The following is a 17,336-nucleotide window of genomic DNA, read 5'->3' on the forward strand; positions in this document are numbered from 1 at the left end:
TATAAATGTTTGTATTAAGAAAAAAAGTTCAAATAAGCAACATTACACCACAAGGTACTAGAAAAAGAAGAAACTTAGCTGAAATTTAATAGAAGGAAATAACAAAAATCAGAAATAAAATAGAGATCAGTATAAATAATAATATAACATTGAAAGTAATGACCAGTTTTTCTAAAAAAAACAAAAACAAAATTGGCAATGCTTTAACTGTATTAACTAAGAAAAAAAAAGGCTCAAAAACCAAAATGAGAAATGGAATAGAAAACAATACAAGAGCTAATCACAGAAATATGCACTGTGATAAAGATTCCTACAAACAATTATATACTAACGATTTAGATAACTTATGGAAAAAAATAGTCCCTAAAAACAAACAAGTTACCATGATTCAATCATGAATCTTTTATCCAAGAAGTAGGAAATCTTCTTAGACTAATAACAAGAATTAAAGTTGAATTAGGAATCAAAAATTTCCGAGCAAAGAAAACTGCAAGGCCACTTGGTTGGTTTTGTTGGTGAATTCTACCAAACATTAAAAAAAAAAAAATTAATGACAATCTTTATCAAAATCTTACAATAACAGAATAGAGGGAACACATTCGAAATCATTCCGTGAGACCAGTACTACCCTGATACCAAAGCAGGATAAAAACAATACAAGAACAAATAAGTCGAGTTTGTCTGATATTAAGCATTGCTACTCTGGCTTTCTTGGACATCTATTTGTGGATAAAGGTTTCTCCATCCCTTCACTTTTAATCTGCAGGTGTTTTTAGCTACAAGAACATAGGGAAAAGTTTTTATTTTCTCAAATGAGCTTTAATTCATGGCTCTAGATTGCTAAAGTTTTAAATATTTTTTTTTTATTTGTGACACACACTGTTACATTATTTTCAGGTGTGATTCACCTGAACCAACATAGTGATTCAACCTCTATATGTTATGCTGTGTTCACCACAAATGTAGCTACCATCTGTTGCCATTATATCATTGACTTTATGCCCTATGCTGTGCCTTTTATTTGTGACTTATTCATCCCATAACTGGAAGCCTGTATCTACGACTTTCTTTCATCTATTTTGTCCATCCTCCCCTCCCCTCCACCTCCCTTAACTTTTGGCAACCATCAATTTGTTCTCTGTATTTATAGGTCTAATTATACTTTTTGTTTATTCATTTGTCTTGTTTTTTAGATTCCACATATGAGTGAAATCATATGGTGTTTTTCATTCTCTGACTTATTTCACTTAGCAGAATACCCTCTAGATCCATTCATGTTGTTGCAAAGAACAAGATCTCATCCTTTTTATGGCTGCATGATATTTGTGTGTGTGTGTGTGTGTGTGAGAGAGAGAGAGAGAGAGAGAGAGGGAGAGAGAGAGAGGGAGAATATCACATCTTCCTTATCCATTTGTCTATCAATGGACACTTTAGGTTGCTTCCATATCTTGGCTATTGTAATGCTGCAGTAAACATAGGGGTGTATTTATTTTTTTGAATTAGTGTTTTCATTTTCTTTGGGTAAATACTCAGTAGTGGAATTAGTGGATCATATAGTATTTCAATTTTTAATTTTTGAGAACCCTCTATACTCTTTTCCATAGTGGCTGCACCAATTTACATTTACACCAACAGTGCATGAGGGTTCCTTTTTTTCTACATCCTTGCCAACATTTGTTTCTTTTGTTTTTCATACTAGCCATTCTGACAGGTGTGAGGTAATAGATATCTCATTGTAATTTTGATTGGAATTTCCCAGATGATTAGTGATGTAGATCATCTTTTCACATGTCTGTTGGACATTTGTATGTCTTTTTCGGAAAAATGTCAGCTTGTCTACTCATTTCAAAATTGGTGTTGAGTTGTATAAGGTCTTCATATATTTTGGATATTAACCTCCTATTGGATATATCATTTGCAAATATCTTCTCCATTTCAGTTGATTGCTTTTTTTGTTGTTGTTGATGGTTTCTTTCACTGTGCAAACCTTTTTATTTTGATGTAGTTTCAATAGTTTATTTTGATGTAATTCCAATTGTCATTTTAAATGCAGGGGTAGAATTTAAGCAACCTGCCACACATTTAAGGAGTTGTTGATCATTGAATGAAGACTAGAAAGCATCGCTTGGAATTATCATATCATTTACAGTTGACACTATTTCATAAACCTTGTTTTACCTGGTAGTTGACATGGTACAATATTCACCTCAGTCTGAGGTCCACAAAAGCTATTACAAGTTTTATTAATTAAGAACCTGTTTGCTTTCTTGTTTTGTATCTTGACTAGTGCTTTATGTCACCTTCTCATAATGTAGACATTGAAAATATTCTCAGTTGGATGGTTTACTCCTAAAGCCTCATTGTACTTGTACTTTAATATCCTGTAGTCTGACTTCCACCACACCTATTCTACTCAACTGTGCATCCTATTTCATTCTTCTATTCCTTCACTTTCCGTGACGGCATGATGTTCTACCTCTTCTACTCACTCAGTGAGAGGCTTCCTCCCCCCCCCGCCCCCCGCCGCCATTTCCTATCTCTGCACTACTAATACTCTCTAAGGCTGTTCTGTCTAATAAGATAGCCACTAACTACATGTGTATTGTAACTCATATAACATGTGATGGTAACTCTATGAAGAAAAGTAACATGCGTAAATCTGGTAGAGATAAATGGGGTGCAGTTTTATATAGGGTGGTGAGGGAAGTCCTGTCTGATATCTGAAGAAACTGAGGGAGAAGGTCATGTCTAAACTTGGGAAAAGGGAATTTCAGGCAGAGAGAAGAGGAAGTACAGAGAACCTATGGTGAGCATGGCTTGGTTTGTTAGGGGACTAGTAAGGAGACCGTAGTGACTAGAACCAGGGGCAATTGGTACAGGCCTTTGTTAGAACTTTGCTTTTTCCCCTCTGAGCGAGATGTGAGGCCGATGGATAGTTTTGAAGAAAAGCATGTGAGCTTGTTTTTGTTGGAAAATAGACTGGATGGAGGGACATGATGGAAATAGGGAATACATTATACCCTGCATAACCTTCTTGTAGGTTGACTTATCTGGCTACAGCAGAATAATAATGAAATCAAACAAAATTTTATGGTACATTTAGGTTCTTGAAAATACAGTATTTGCTGTTATCAAACTCAGCATTACTAACCCCACTCAGATTTTGGTTTAGAACAGACATTGATATCAGATCAGGTATTTGTGGGTAGAGCAACACAAATATATGATGCTCTACCCTTTATTAGATATAATAATATAATTATCAGTCATTTTCATCTTATGTAAATAGATTGATATTATCTTTCCCTGAGGGGAATAATTTAAAAGTGTTTAGCACAATGCCTATTACATGGTCAGTGCTCAATAAAGATTAAACCAGTATTCTGCATGACAGCACCCTTTCTTTCTTTCATAACATTCACTACAGTTTATGGCTATCTGAGTTTGTATTGTATATTATATTGTATTTCCTTGTTAATTTTCCCAATACTCCTGTAAACTTGATGAAGGCAACAATTGTACCTGACTTACCCATTACAGGATAATGAACATAGTACCTGGTATACGATATATATTAAGTAGGTAGAATAGCATCATCATCATTATCTTTGTCAACCTTATTAGCAATAGCAGCAACACTGAATAAACAACCAAAAGTGGGATTTCTTCTAGAAGGCTGGTACACAGCAATTTATTTATTTACATATAATAACCTTCTAATTCTGAAAAAATATCAAGCATTTAGAAAGTGAAGATAGAATAATGAACCTCATGGGCCTCTTAGTTTCAACACTTAGCATCTTTCTGCTGTTGTTATTTCATCTCTATCCCTCCCCACACCCCACCCTGCACCCACTTAATATCTTCCTTTTTACAATTCTTTTTTTGAGTTACAATTTACATAAATTAAAATGTACAAGTCGTAGCTACAGAATTTTGGCAGATAGTTTTGTGACCTCCATACCCATCTTAATATAGAACATTCCTATCTACCCAGAGATTTCTGTGTCCTTTCTGCATGTCCCTTGCATCTCTGCCCCTGCAATCAGTGTTTTGATATATCAGTATTCTGATATTTGACCAGTTTGCCTGTTTGAGAATTTCATAAATGGAATCATAGAATGCGCATTTATTTGTGTTTGGTGTCTTATACTCAGCATAAACTCTGTAAAATATGTGTATGATTTTTGAATTTATCAGTAATTTTCCCCTTTTATTGCTATGTAGTATTCTTTTGTGTGATGTATACCACATTTTGTTTACTCTTTTTCTACTAGATCGTTTCCAAATGTGGTCCCTAGTGAATAATACTACTATGAAGATTTGTGTATGTCTTCTTATGGGAATGTGTCTTCTTCTTTTGGTTAAAAACTTAGGCGTGGGATTTCTAGACTTGGTTTAGGATAAGTGCATATTTATAAGAAATCGACAGTCCATGTTCCAACATTCAGTTGGATCATTTTAAATTCTCAGTAGCAATATATGAGAGTTCTAGTTGCCCCACATTGTCACCAACATTAAGTTTCATTAAGGTTTTTTATTTTAGCCATTTTTGTAATTGTATAGTAGCGGCTTTTTATGGTTTTGATATGTACTTCCCAATACTTAATGGTGTTGAATGTGTTTGTGTGTGTGTGTGTGTGTGTGTGTGTATGTATAATTATTGGCTGTTCATTTCTCCTGCTTTCTGTGTAAGTCCTGCCCATTTTTAGTTGAATTGTTTGTCTTATTGTTGAGTTGTAAATGTTCTTTACATATTATGCATACAAATCTTTTATCAGAATATTGTGAATATTTTCTCCCAGTTTGTGGCTTCACTTAATTTCTTTATGGTGTCTTTGGGTGAGCAGAAGTTTTAAATTTTGATGAAGTCTAATTAATTTTTTTATAGTATTGCTTTTGATATTTTGTCTGCGATACCAATGCCTACTCCCAGGTCTGAAAGATATTATTCTGTGCTTTCTTCTAAAACCTTTAAAGATTTAGAATTTTTATTTCAGTTTATATCTATCATTCATTTTTGTATATGGTGTAAGGCAGGAGCTACAGGTTAATTTTCTTTTTTATAAGAATATCCAATTGTTCCAGCACCATTCTTAAAAAATTTTCATCCATCCCTGAATTTCTTTGGCATATTTATTGAAAATTGCTTGACCCTATAATTGTGGGTCTATTTCTAGATTCTTTTCTGTTTCATTTATCTACTTATTTGTCTTTATTCTGTTACCACACTCCTGATTACTGTAGCTTTAGGTAAGTTCTTGAGGTCAAGTAGTGTTAGTCCTATAGCTTTGTTCTTTTTTTAAAGATAATTTGGCTATTCTAGGTCCTTTGTATTTCCATATAAATTTTAGAGTCACTTTGTTAATTTCGGTAGAAAGGTGGGGGTTTGATTTTGAGTTGAATTTATAACATGAATTGGGAAGAATGTGTGTGTGTGTGTGTGTGTGTGTGTGTGTGAGTGTGTGTCTATGTACATACACATATATTTACATATTCATATATAGTTTTAAGGATTGATGTATTTATAAATTTTAGTCTTCTATTTACATGGTATATCCCTTCATTTATTTAGACTGTCCTTAACTTAATACTGTATATTTATGAGGGAGATTGAAATTTATACCTTTTGCATCTAGTTATCTAATGTATATACTTTGTTGTTATTTTGTGAACTCCATATCATAGAGAGTGTAGCCCCCAGGGCCTATGTGTGACAAATAGGAGGGACTTAAGTGAATGTGTGCTGTTAACATTTTGACTTTTTGTTAAGCTTTTGTTAAGCTTTGTTAAGCTTTTAATGATTTTTAGAGCGCCTGGGTGGCTCAGTGGGTTAAGCGTCCAACTTTGGCTCCAGCCATGATCACACAGTTTGTGAGTTTGCACCCTGCATCCAGCTCTCTGCTGTCAACACAGAGCCTGCTTTGGATCCTCTGTCCCCTTCTCTCTCTTCCCCTCCCCAGCTTGTGCTCTAAATAAATAAATAAACAAACTTAAAAATAATTTTTAGAGTAATTAATTGATGATTTTGCCCCTTTTTTATACCATTCCTTTGGAGTAGGTATCATTTTCCCTTCATGATGGAAATTTTAACAATGAACTATAAAGTTAAGTCTTGCCCCATTTAGAGTACTGTGGTCCTTTGCTGGGTTTACATTAAAGAAATATAATGCAGACCAGAAAAGTTTTATTGAGTGTACTAAAGGTTTGACAGAAAAGAAAAACTGACTAGGAATTGCAAATTAGAAGATTAAAATGTATCATTTTAAAAATAATGAAATACCTTTTTTAACCTTCTGCCTGAAAATATAAACAAAGAAAATTAAAATTAAATGGCAGTTAATATTGAAGAAAAATTAGATGCTTTAGTAAGCAGCCCTAACTTCACTTACAAAATTCACTTCTATAGAAGGTCAGAGAGTATCCAGCTTTTCTGAAGAACCATTTAATTTAATGACATTCAGAAACAAACACTGTGGAAATAAAGATAATAATGAGGCCCATAAAATTTTATGGTTTAGTGTTTAGGTAATTGCTTGTTAAATTAAGAAGGTATTTTTTCTGGACATGGGTATACCCCTTTCTTTTTTGGTTAAGAATATAATGAAAGTTTTCCTCTAATATGGTTGAACCCATTTTGGCTATCCAACAATTATTCCAGTATTAATATTAGTGGGTTAAATGAACTTACAACCAGTTGAAAATAATGAAATAATTGGTAATACTGTAATTGGAAATAATGTAATACTGTTACCACAAGTTAATTTGCTTTTTGTTTATGCATGAGAAAAATACATGACAAAGATGGCTTACTTTGGTGCAGATAAACAAGTAAATGTATGCTTCCTTTTGTCAAATTGTATAACAAAATAACCCAATAAAAATAATTTTTAAGAGCACACTATTAAATCACATTTATAATTTGAAACATGGAGATTTGGGGACAGTACTTTTATAGTATGATACAAATATGAGTATCTTAACAGTTTATATTTTAATTATAGATTTTGATATGCTTGTTTCTTGAAATGGGGAAATTAGATAGTCATCCCCATTTCATTAAGAAAAAGCATGCAAATGACATATCTGATAAAGAATTAGTATCTAAAATATATAAACTTATCAAACTCAAAACCCCCAAAACAAATAATCCAGTTAAGAAATGGGCAGAAGATAGGAATCAATCAGTATTTTTTTACGGAAGACATCCAGATGGCCAACAGACACATGAAAAGATGTTCAGTAACATCATCAGGGAAATACAAATCAAAATTATGATACCACCTCACACTTGTCAGAATGGCTAAAATTAATAAGACAGGAAACAATAGATGTTGGTGAAGATGTGGAGAAAGGGAAACCATCTTACACTACTGGTGGGAATGCAAACTGGTACAGCCACTCTAGAAAATAGGAGGTGGGTTTCTCAAAAGGTTAAAAATAAAACTACCCTAATACCCAGCGATTGCACTGCTAGGTATTTACCTAAAGGATACAAAGATACTGGTTTGATTGGACACACATCCCTGATGTTCATATATCAGCATTACAATAATGGCAAAATTATGGAAAGAGCCCAAATGTCCATAGACTGATGAATGGATAAAAAAGATGTGGTATATACATATAATAGAATATTACTTAGCCATCAAAAAGAATGAAATCTTGCCATTTGGATCAATGTGGATGGAGCTAGGGTGTATTATGTTAAGTGAAATAAGTCAGAGAAAGACAAACACCATATGATTTCATTCATATGTGGGATTTAAGAAACAAAACAAATGAACATAGGGGAAGGGGAAAAGAAAGAGGGAAGCAAACCATAAAAGACTTAACTATAGAGAACAAACAGGATTGATGGTAAGTGGGAGATGGGCTAAATGGGTGATGGGTATTAAGGAGGGCACTTGTGTTGAGCAATGGGTGTTATATGTAACTGATGAATCACTAAATTCTACTTTTTTTAAATGTTTATTTATTTTTGAGAGAGACAGAGCATGAGCAGGGGAGGCTCAGAGAGAGAGGGAGACAGAATCTGAAGCAAGTTCCAGGCTCTGAGCTGTCAGCACAGAGCCCAACGCGGGGCTTGAACTCACGAGCTGTGAGATCATGACCTGAGCAGAAGTTGGATGCTTAACCAACTGAGCCAACCAGGGACCCCTAAATTCTACTTCTGAAACTAATATTACACTATATGTTAGCTAGAATTTAAATAAAAGTTTGAATGAATAAATAAATAGAATATAAAAAAAGAAAAGACATGTAAGATGTGTGTTCTTTATGATACACAAATGTAAATAGAATGTTTCACTGAATAACTTTTACTTTACTGTACTTTAAATAGAATCTGGTGTCTTAGTAAAAGATTTGTTTTAAAACCACAATGATGCTGTATTAATGTAATGAGAAAATATTATATAGTTTAAAATATTGTTTATACAAATATTATAAATTTTATTTTTTAGTACAACTTTATTTTTATTAAGCATATGGGCAGTAGGAAGGTCATAACAGAAGCATCACCATGAAATGAATTTAAATTGTTTTACTGAGTAAACTTCATTTGTGCAAATAGAAAGCAAGTCCCTGAAAACCAATTTAATGGTCAGAAAAACTTTAAGGTCTAATACTTTAATCAATTCCTATGCTTTCTTTCCTGGGATAAGTACAAATAGGCCTGCAAGTGTGTATTTAAAAAGGGAGTTGATGCAATGCTGCACATTTATAGTTCAGCTTAAGAAACTTGGCATTATTTTTCTAAGTATTTTTTAACCTATTATGGGTTTACATTTCAGGTAAGATAAAACATTTGCTCTTTTATATGATTCATGAAGTTGTTGAAAGTAAGACAGCTTTCTTAGACTCAAAGTAGAGATTCATAAAAGTTTAAATTCTTTTATAAAGATATATAGTGTTACTAATAATCATGTATCCTGATATTTTGTCCATTAGAAGATATTTATCTACTGGCATGCCCCCTATTTTAGGTAAATAATTCTTGCTGTTAGAGGAATTGAGTGTATCTGGTAGTTGTGGTAACAGTAAAATTTATTGAGTATTTTTATGTGCAAGATGGTATATAAGTCACTTTACATAGTTTTCTTCTAAATGAATGAGAATTCCAGTGATGTTCTTGTGTTTTCACAACAAAAAAATCAACTTAGCCTTTTTTAGTCACTCTACTCAAACTCTTTCTCTCTCCTCTTCATCCACTATTCATTAAGCATATGATGGCAGAGGGATTCTCTCATTTTTGGTCCATCTTAATTCACACTGAGGGTTAAAATCTGGACAGAATAAATTGTTTGTTTTTTCAACTGATAATTGACATATTCCTCAGAATTTTTTTTGAGACTGAATATTTCAATCAACTTCAAGGTTATTGACATGGAAATGAAGTGGAGGGTTAGATGGTGGGAATAGACTATAGGTACTGTGACACACTATTTACTTGTGATAAAAACTACAACATTTGTGGTAAAATAAAGAACATGTCAAGAAAAAGATCATGTCAAAAGGGGGGAGGTTTGAGGGTTTGAGGAAAAAGAAATAACTTGGAAGTATGCATGAGACACTTTCACCATATGCCATATATGACTTGATCTTTAAGTAAGGTCTCACTGATCATAATTTGCCCCATCAGGAGCCTGAAAACCTAAGCTCATCCCATTTCTTAGGCAGCATCCCAGTAACTGCTCCTCAGTGATTGCTCTGACATAGCTCTTAATGCAGAAATCTATCTTTTTGCATTTATTTTATGTGAATCTGAATTTGGAAATTCTATAAGACGAAGAAGTAGATTTATTACATTCTGACCTCTAGTGCATTGTAAGAACTCTAATTCAGTCCACCCATTTTTCAGAACATGGGAGTCTCAGTGCAGTAGTTAACTAGGTTAGTTTTTCAGCTAACTAAGACTGCTAGATAGCTACTTTTTCATTATAATTATATTTTACATTATCAGATTGAAACTAATGTATTATTGAGGTAGGTGAAATATTCCTATTAATTTTTTTACCTACAGCCCAGGCTTAGAAAGAATAGTCTTGCTTGCTTTCTATCACAGGTTTGCAGAAGGTATATCCAGTTGAAGAATGTTTCTTATTACCATACTGATACTAAAGAGTCTTTTTCATCAAGTTACCATTTATTTTACTAAAGTGATCTGCAGGTGGTATATATGTCTCATATGCACTGCCAGAATAAAATCTTGGTTTTCCAGAACATACATGCTTTCTTTTTCACAATTATCAGAACTAAGTAGCCGAATACCATTGTCTTTTAACCATATATTCAAGCACATTTAGAATTAAATTTGGTAAAATCTTTTATTTGTAATTATTTTCAATTATCCTGTTTTAAATATGTATTTCAATTCTGTAAACCAATTCTTTTTGTAAGTAGATGGATTGTAAAATATTTTGGCAGCATACATTTAATTTTCTTTTACTTAAATGAAATATGAATGACTATTCTTGAAGCTATAGGTGGTGGCCGGTTCATCTACCAACCCTATATACACTATGTTAGTGAGAATCCTTCAATGTGAATTATAATGGAATCTTTATTTCTTTAATTATCTTTAGAATTGCTCAATACTGGATTTGACTGATTACTAAATAGTTTTTTTTCAGAAAGGAATTAGCAGTGATATTTTTAGACGTTTTAATTTAAATTCCAGTTAATATATAGTGTGATATTAATTTTAGGTGTATAATATAGAGATTCAACGCTTTTCATATAACACCCGGTGTTTATTACAACTACCCTCCTTAATCTCCATCACTATTTAACCCATCCCCAACGACTTCCTTTGTGGTAACCATCAGTTTGATCTTTATAGTTACATGACTGTTTTTTCCCCTTTGCTCCTTTGTTTTATCTCTTAAATTTCACATGAGTGAAATCATATGGTATTTGTCTTTCTCTGACTTATTTTACCTAGCTCCATTCGTGTTGTTGTGAATGGCAAGATTTCATTCGTGTTTAGGGCTGAGTAATATTCCATTGTATGTATATATTGCATCTTCTTTATGTATTTACTAATCGATGGATGCTTGGGCTGTTTCCATAATTTCACTATTGTAGATAATGCTGTTATACACATCAGGGTGCATGTATCCATTTGAATTAGTAGTTTTGTATACTTTAGGTAAACACTAGTAGTACAATTGCTGGATCATAAGGTAGTTCTATTTTTAACTTTTTGAGAAACCTTCATACTGTTTTCCATAGTAGGCTGTACCAGTTTTCATTCCTACTGATAGTGCAAGAGGGTTCCCCTTTCTCCATATCCTCACCAACGTCTGTTGTTTTCTTGTGTTGTTGATTTTAGCCATTCTGACAGGTGTAAGGTGATATCTCATTATAGTTTCTTTTTTAAGTTTATTTATTTTTGAGAGAGAACACAAGTGGGGGGAGCAGAGAGACAGAGAGGAGACACATAAGCAGTCTCCAGACTCTGAGCCATCAACGCAGAATCCCATGTGGGGCTTGAGCCATGTACTGTGAGATCATGACATGAACTGAAGTTGGACACTTAACTGACCGAACCACCAAGGTGCCCCCTCATTGTAGTTTTGATTTGTATTTCCTTGATCATCAGTGATATTGAGCATCTATTCATGTGTCTGTTGGCCATCTGTATGTCTTCTTTGGAAAAATATGTCTCCTGCTCATTTTTAACTTGATTATGTATTTTTGGATTTTGAGTTTTATAAATTTTTTATACATTTTGAATACTAACCCTTTTTCAGATATGTCATTTGCAAATATCTTCTCCCTTTCTGTTGTTTGCCTTTTAGTTTTGCAGTTTCCTTTGCTGTGCAGAAGCTTTTTACTTTGATGAAGTCCCAATAGTTTATTTTTGCTTTTGTTTCCCTTTCCCCAGGAGACACCTTGAAAGAAGTTGCTATAGCCAATGTCAAGGAGGTTACTGCCTGTGTTCTCTATAGGAATTTTATGGTTTCTGGCCTCACATTTAGGTCTTTAATCCATTTTGAATTTATTTTTGTGTATGGCATAAGAAAGTGGTCCAGTTTTATTCTTCTGCATGTAATTGTTCTGTTCCAAACACCATTTGTCAAAGAGACAGTCTCTTTCCCATTGGATATTCTTTCCTGATGTGTTGAAGATTAATTGACCATAAAATTGGGGTTTCATTTCTGGGCTTTCTCTTCTGTTCTGTTGATATATGTGTCTATTTTTGTGCCAGTACCATAGTGTTTTTTAAGAGATTCTTTTTATTTTAAAAATTAATTAATTAAATAATTAATTAATTATTTTTGAGAGAGATACAGAGAGCAGGGGTAGGGGGAAGAGGGAGAGAGAATCTTAAGCAGGCTGCATGCCCTGCATGGAGACTGACTTGGGGCTTCATCTCACTTTTGTGAGATTACAACATAAGCCAAAATCAAGAGTTGGACACTTAAATGACTGAGCCACCCAGTACCATACTGTTGTTTTTTTTTTTTCTATATATGAAGCTTATTGTCAAATTGGTTTCCATACAACACCCAGTGCTCATCCCAAAAGGTGCCCTCCTCAATACCCATCACCCACCCTCCCCTCCTTCCCACCCCCCATCAACCCTCAGTTTGTTCTCAGTTTTTAAGAGTCTCTTATGCTTTGGCTCTCTTCCACTCTAACCTCTTTTTTTTTTCCTTCCCCTCCCCCATGAGTTTCTGTTAAGTTTCGCAGGATCCACATAAGAGTGAAACCATATGGTATCTGTCTTTCTCTGTATGGCTTATTTCACTTAGCATAACACTCTCCAGTTCCATCCATGTTGCTACAAAGGGCCATATTTCATTCTTTCTCATTGCCACATAGTACTCCATTGTGTATATAAACCACAATTTCTTTATCCATTCATCAGTTGATGGACATTTAAGCTCTTTCCATCATTTGGCTATTGTTGAGAGTGCTGCTATAAACATTGGGGTACAAGTGCCCCTGTGCATCAGTACTCCTGTATCCCTTGGGTAAATTCCTAGCAGGGCTATTGCTGGGTAATAGGGTAGGTCTATTTTTAATTTTTTGAGAAACCTCCACACTGTTTTCCAGAGTGGCTGCACCAATTTGCATTCCCACCAACAGTGCAAGAGGGTTCCCGTTTCTCCACATCCTCGCCAGCATCTATAGTCTCCTGATTTGTTCATTTTGGCCACTCTGACTGGCGTGCGGTGATATCTGAGTGTGGTTTTGATTTGTATTTCCCTGATGAGGAGCGACGTTGAACATCTTTTCATGTGCCTGTTGGCCATCCGGATGTCTTCTTTAGAGAAGTGTCTATTCATGTTTTCTGCCCATTTCTTCACTGGGTTATTTGTTTTTCGGGTGTGGAGTTTGGTGAGCTCTTTATAGATTTTGGATACTAGCCCTTTGTCCGATATGTCATTTGCAAATATCTTTTCCCATTCCGTTGGTTGCCTTTTAGTTTTGTTGGTTGTTTCCTTTGCTGTGCAGAAGCTTTTTATCTTCATAAGATCCCAGTAGTTCATTTTTGCTTTTAATTCCCTTGCCTTTGGGGATGTGTCAAGTAAGAAATTGCTACGACTGAGGTCAGAGAGGTCTTTTCCTGCTTTCTCCTCTAAGGTTTTGATGGTTTCCTGTCTCACATTCAGGTCCCTTATCCATTTTGAGTTTATTTTTGTGAATGGTGTAAGAAAGTGGTCTCGTTTCAATCTTCTGCATGTTGCTGTCCAGTTCTCCCAGCACCATTTGTTAAAGAGACTGTCTTTTTTCCATTGGATGTTCTTTCCTGCTTTGTCAAAGATGAGTTGGCCATACGTTTGTGGGTCTAGTTCTGGGGTTTCTATTCTATTCCATTGGTCTATGTGTCTGTTTTTGTGCCAAGTACCCTACTGTTTTGATCACTACAAGATTTAATATAACTTGAAGTCGAGAATTATGATGCCTCCAGCTTTGCTTTTCTTTTTCAAGGTTGCTTTGGCTATTTGGGATCTTTTGTGGTTCTGTACAAATTTTAGAATTTTTTTTCTGTGAACAATGATGGTGGTATTTTGGTAGGGATTGCATTAAATGTGTAGATTGCTTTGGGTAGTATACACATTTTAGCATATTTGTTCTTCTAATCCATGAATGCATGGAATGTCTTTCCATTTCTTTGTGTCATCTTCAATTTCTTTCATTAGTGTTTTATAGTTTGCAGAGTACAGGTCTTTCACCTCTTTGGTTAGGTTTATTCCTAGGCATCTTAATGTTTTTGGTGCTCTTGTAAATGGGATTGATTCCTTATTTTCTCTTTCTGCTGCTTCATTATCGGTGTGTAGATATGCAGCAGATTTCTGTATGTTGACTTTGGATCCTGCAAATTTACTGTATTTGTTTATCAGTTCTAATATTTTTTTGGTGCTGTCTTTTGAGTTTTCCATATATATATCATGTCATCTGCAAATAGTGAAAGTTTGACTTCTTCCTTGCCAATTGCAATATCCTTTATTTCTTTTTATTTTCATTGCTATGGCTAGGACTTTCAGTATTTGTTGAATAAAAGTGGTGAGAGAGGACATCCCTGTCTTGTTCCTGACTATAGAGGAAAAGCTTTTAATTTTCCTCCATTGAGGATAATATTAACTGTGGATTTTCATATATGGCCTTTATTATATTGACTTATATATCCTCTAAACCTACTTTGTTGAGAGGTTTTTTTTTTTTTTTTTTTTTTTTTTTTTTTTTTTTTTTTTTTTTTTTTTTTTTTTACCATGAATGGATGTTGTACTTTGTCAAATACTTTTTTGGAGTTAGTGATTTTTAAAATTATTATTATTTTTTAGCAAGGCTAGAGAAGACTTGCTGAAAACTCAAAAAGAACGTGATTTTCATCGAATGCACCACAAGCGAATAGTCCAGGAAAAAAACAAGTTAATTAATGACCTCAAAGGGTAAGCTGCTAATATTTGTCAGTATATTTATTAAGGAGTTATTTAATTACTGTTAAGTAACTTGGCCTCATTAGAAGTTTTCATGTAAAATAATCATTCAACATTTATTGGTATTTACTGTATGCCAGATACTATACTATGTGTTTGAAATACAGAGATGAATAAGTTAAGGTCCTTGCTGTAATGGTTCTCAGAGACTAATGGGATGTGTGATGGGGGAGGAGTTAAACTGAAATATTCTGCATTGTTGCTATGCCAACCAAGGGCAGTCACCTCAACCAGACTAGGTGTGAGAGGGTTTCAAGGACCTATTTCCAGAGGAATTCTGAAGTGTAGGTTAACAGAGTGAGGGAGCAGGGCGCTTTGGGCAGATAGTACATACCCTGCAAAGGCACCAAGTCATGAAAGAACATGGCATATTCACCATATTGTACCCATAGAAAACAAACTATAAAACCTACTTGACAAGGGTGAGGTGGAGGGGGCATATACTGAATGACCTTGAATTTATGCTAAGGTTTTTAGAAATAGTATATATTCAGATTTATTTTCCCTCCTCTCTTCCTCTCTTACTTCCAAAAATATTCCCTTTTGCATTTTTATACAGGTCTTTTTCAGAACTGTAGGTTGTATTTTGTTTTCTTTTTTTTTTTTAATTTTTTTTAACGTTTTATTTATTTTTGAGACAGGAAGAGACAGAGTATGAACAGGGGAGGGTCAGAGAGAGGGAGACACAGAATCTGAAACAGGCTCCAGGCTCTGAGCTGTCAGCACAGAGCCCGACGCGGGGCTTGAACTCACGGACCGCGAGATCATGACCTGAGCCGAAGTCGGCCGCTTAACCGACCGAGCCACCCAGGCGCCCCTGTATTTTGTTTTCAAAGTACATTCTTTAAATTTGGGAATTGTTCTATACTCAGGACCATATAGGGGTCTGTGGCTCCTGCTGGTCATGTGGACATCCTTTAAAGGTAGCTAAGCTTTTTCTTGTCTAAAGATAAATAATTGTTGTACCTTCATTAGGGTGAGACACCCATTTACCCAGAGGAAAAGCAGAAAGGTATTTTAATTGTGTGTATGTGTATATGTGTGTGTGTGTGAATGTGCATACACAGCCACATGTACGGTTAAGTGAGTTTGAATCACAGCACATTCTTTCATGGGAAAGATCTCAGGTTTGATTCTATTCTCACTTTCTGTGCTAATACAAGCAGGTTTCAGTACTTCAGTTACTTGGATATGTGACAGTCTAAGAGCATGTTTGTATCCAGTTGTGGCAGCTGAAATATGTTGTTCACTGTCGCTGCCTGGATATTCTACTCTTCGGTAAATTGAATATTTTAATTGCTTTCTTTTTCATTGAGTCTCTAGCCTATGTTTAAAAATAGATCATACTTGTTATATTTCCTAGTATGTTTAAAGGGAATACTATTATAATTCATTTCTTATAAAAATTCAGCAATGTCAGATTATACTTTTTATAATCCTCAGATGCCCTGGTGAAGAAACTCACATTACACTGTAATATAACTACAACTTTTGTTTTCAGCTAGCCTTTATTCCCACATATAATTATTAAGGATACTGTCTCCATTTAACCATTTGGATGAATCGATAGTATGTGTTTTCTAAGTACCTAAAACAAAAATTTAGTGATATCATCAGAGTCATTAATAAAAAAAACAACCAGCAACTAAACATGCATAATAAATCAGCTATAAGGAAGAATTTTTTTTTAATTTTTTTAATATTTATTTATTTTTGAGACAGAGAAAGACAGACCATGGATGGGGGAGGGTCAGAGAGAGGGAGACGCAGAATCTGAAGCAGGCTCCAGGCTCTGAGCTGTCAGCACAGAGCCTGACGTGGGGCTCGAGCTCATGGACTCTGAGATCATGACTGGAGCCGAAGTCGGATGCTTAACTGACTGAGCCACCCAGGCGCCCCAAGGAAGAATGTTTTTGTTTTTGTTTTTTAACGTTTATTTATTTTTGAGACAGGGAGAGACAGAGCATGAATGGGGGAGGGTCAGAGAGAGAGGAAGACACAGAATCTGAAACAGGCTCCAGGCTCTGAGCTGCCAGCACAGAGCCCTACGTGGGGCTCGAGCTCAGGGACTCTGAGATCATCACCTGAGCGAAAGTCCGACGCTTAACTGACTGAGGCACCCAGGAAGAATGTTTTTTGATGCCAGGCTAAATTAGAGTCTAACTTCTTTATGTTAATATTTTACCCCAATATTTCAGTTATATATCTATGTTTTTTCTCATTGTAAACTACAAAAGGTCACTCTTAATTTTTTTCTGTAAATTGTTTAAGTCGATAATTAGTTGATTTTACTATCAGCTTTACAGTAGTTCTCATTTAATGTGAGTGTCTTATTACGAATTTATTCATTTTTAGAATTATTAATATCAAAGTTAGAACTTA

The 17,336-nt window shown here is 34.6% G+C and overlaps 1 protein-coding gene across 2 annotated transcripts in view; it reads left to right on the plus strand.

Annotated features, from left to right (window-relative positions):
* Nucleotides 1–17,336, plus strand: part of SPAG16 (sperm associated antigen 16) — a 1,018,955-nt gene that overhangs the window by 25,470 nt on the left and 976,149 nt on the right. The window contains exon 6 of one of the 2 annotated variants that reach the window (XM_015539276.2): nucleotides 14,799–14,906. The exons of the other annotated variant lie outside the window; for it this stretch is intronic. Coding sequence (XP_015394762.2) covers nucleotides 14,799–14,906 — 108 coding nt within the window. The remainder of the gene's footprint in view (nucleotides 1–14,798; nucleotides 14,907–17,336) is intronic. 2 annotated transcript variants of the gene reach the window in all.

Source organism: Panthera tigris, chromosome C1, assembly GCF_018350195.1.
Source record: "Panthera tigris isolate Pti1 chromosome C1, P.tigris_Pti1_mat1.1, whole genome shotgun sequence".
Classification (NCBI taxonomy): Eukaryota; Metazoa; Chordata; class Mammalia; order Carnivora; family Felidae; genus Panthera; species Panthera tigris.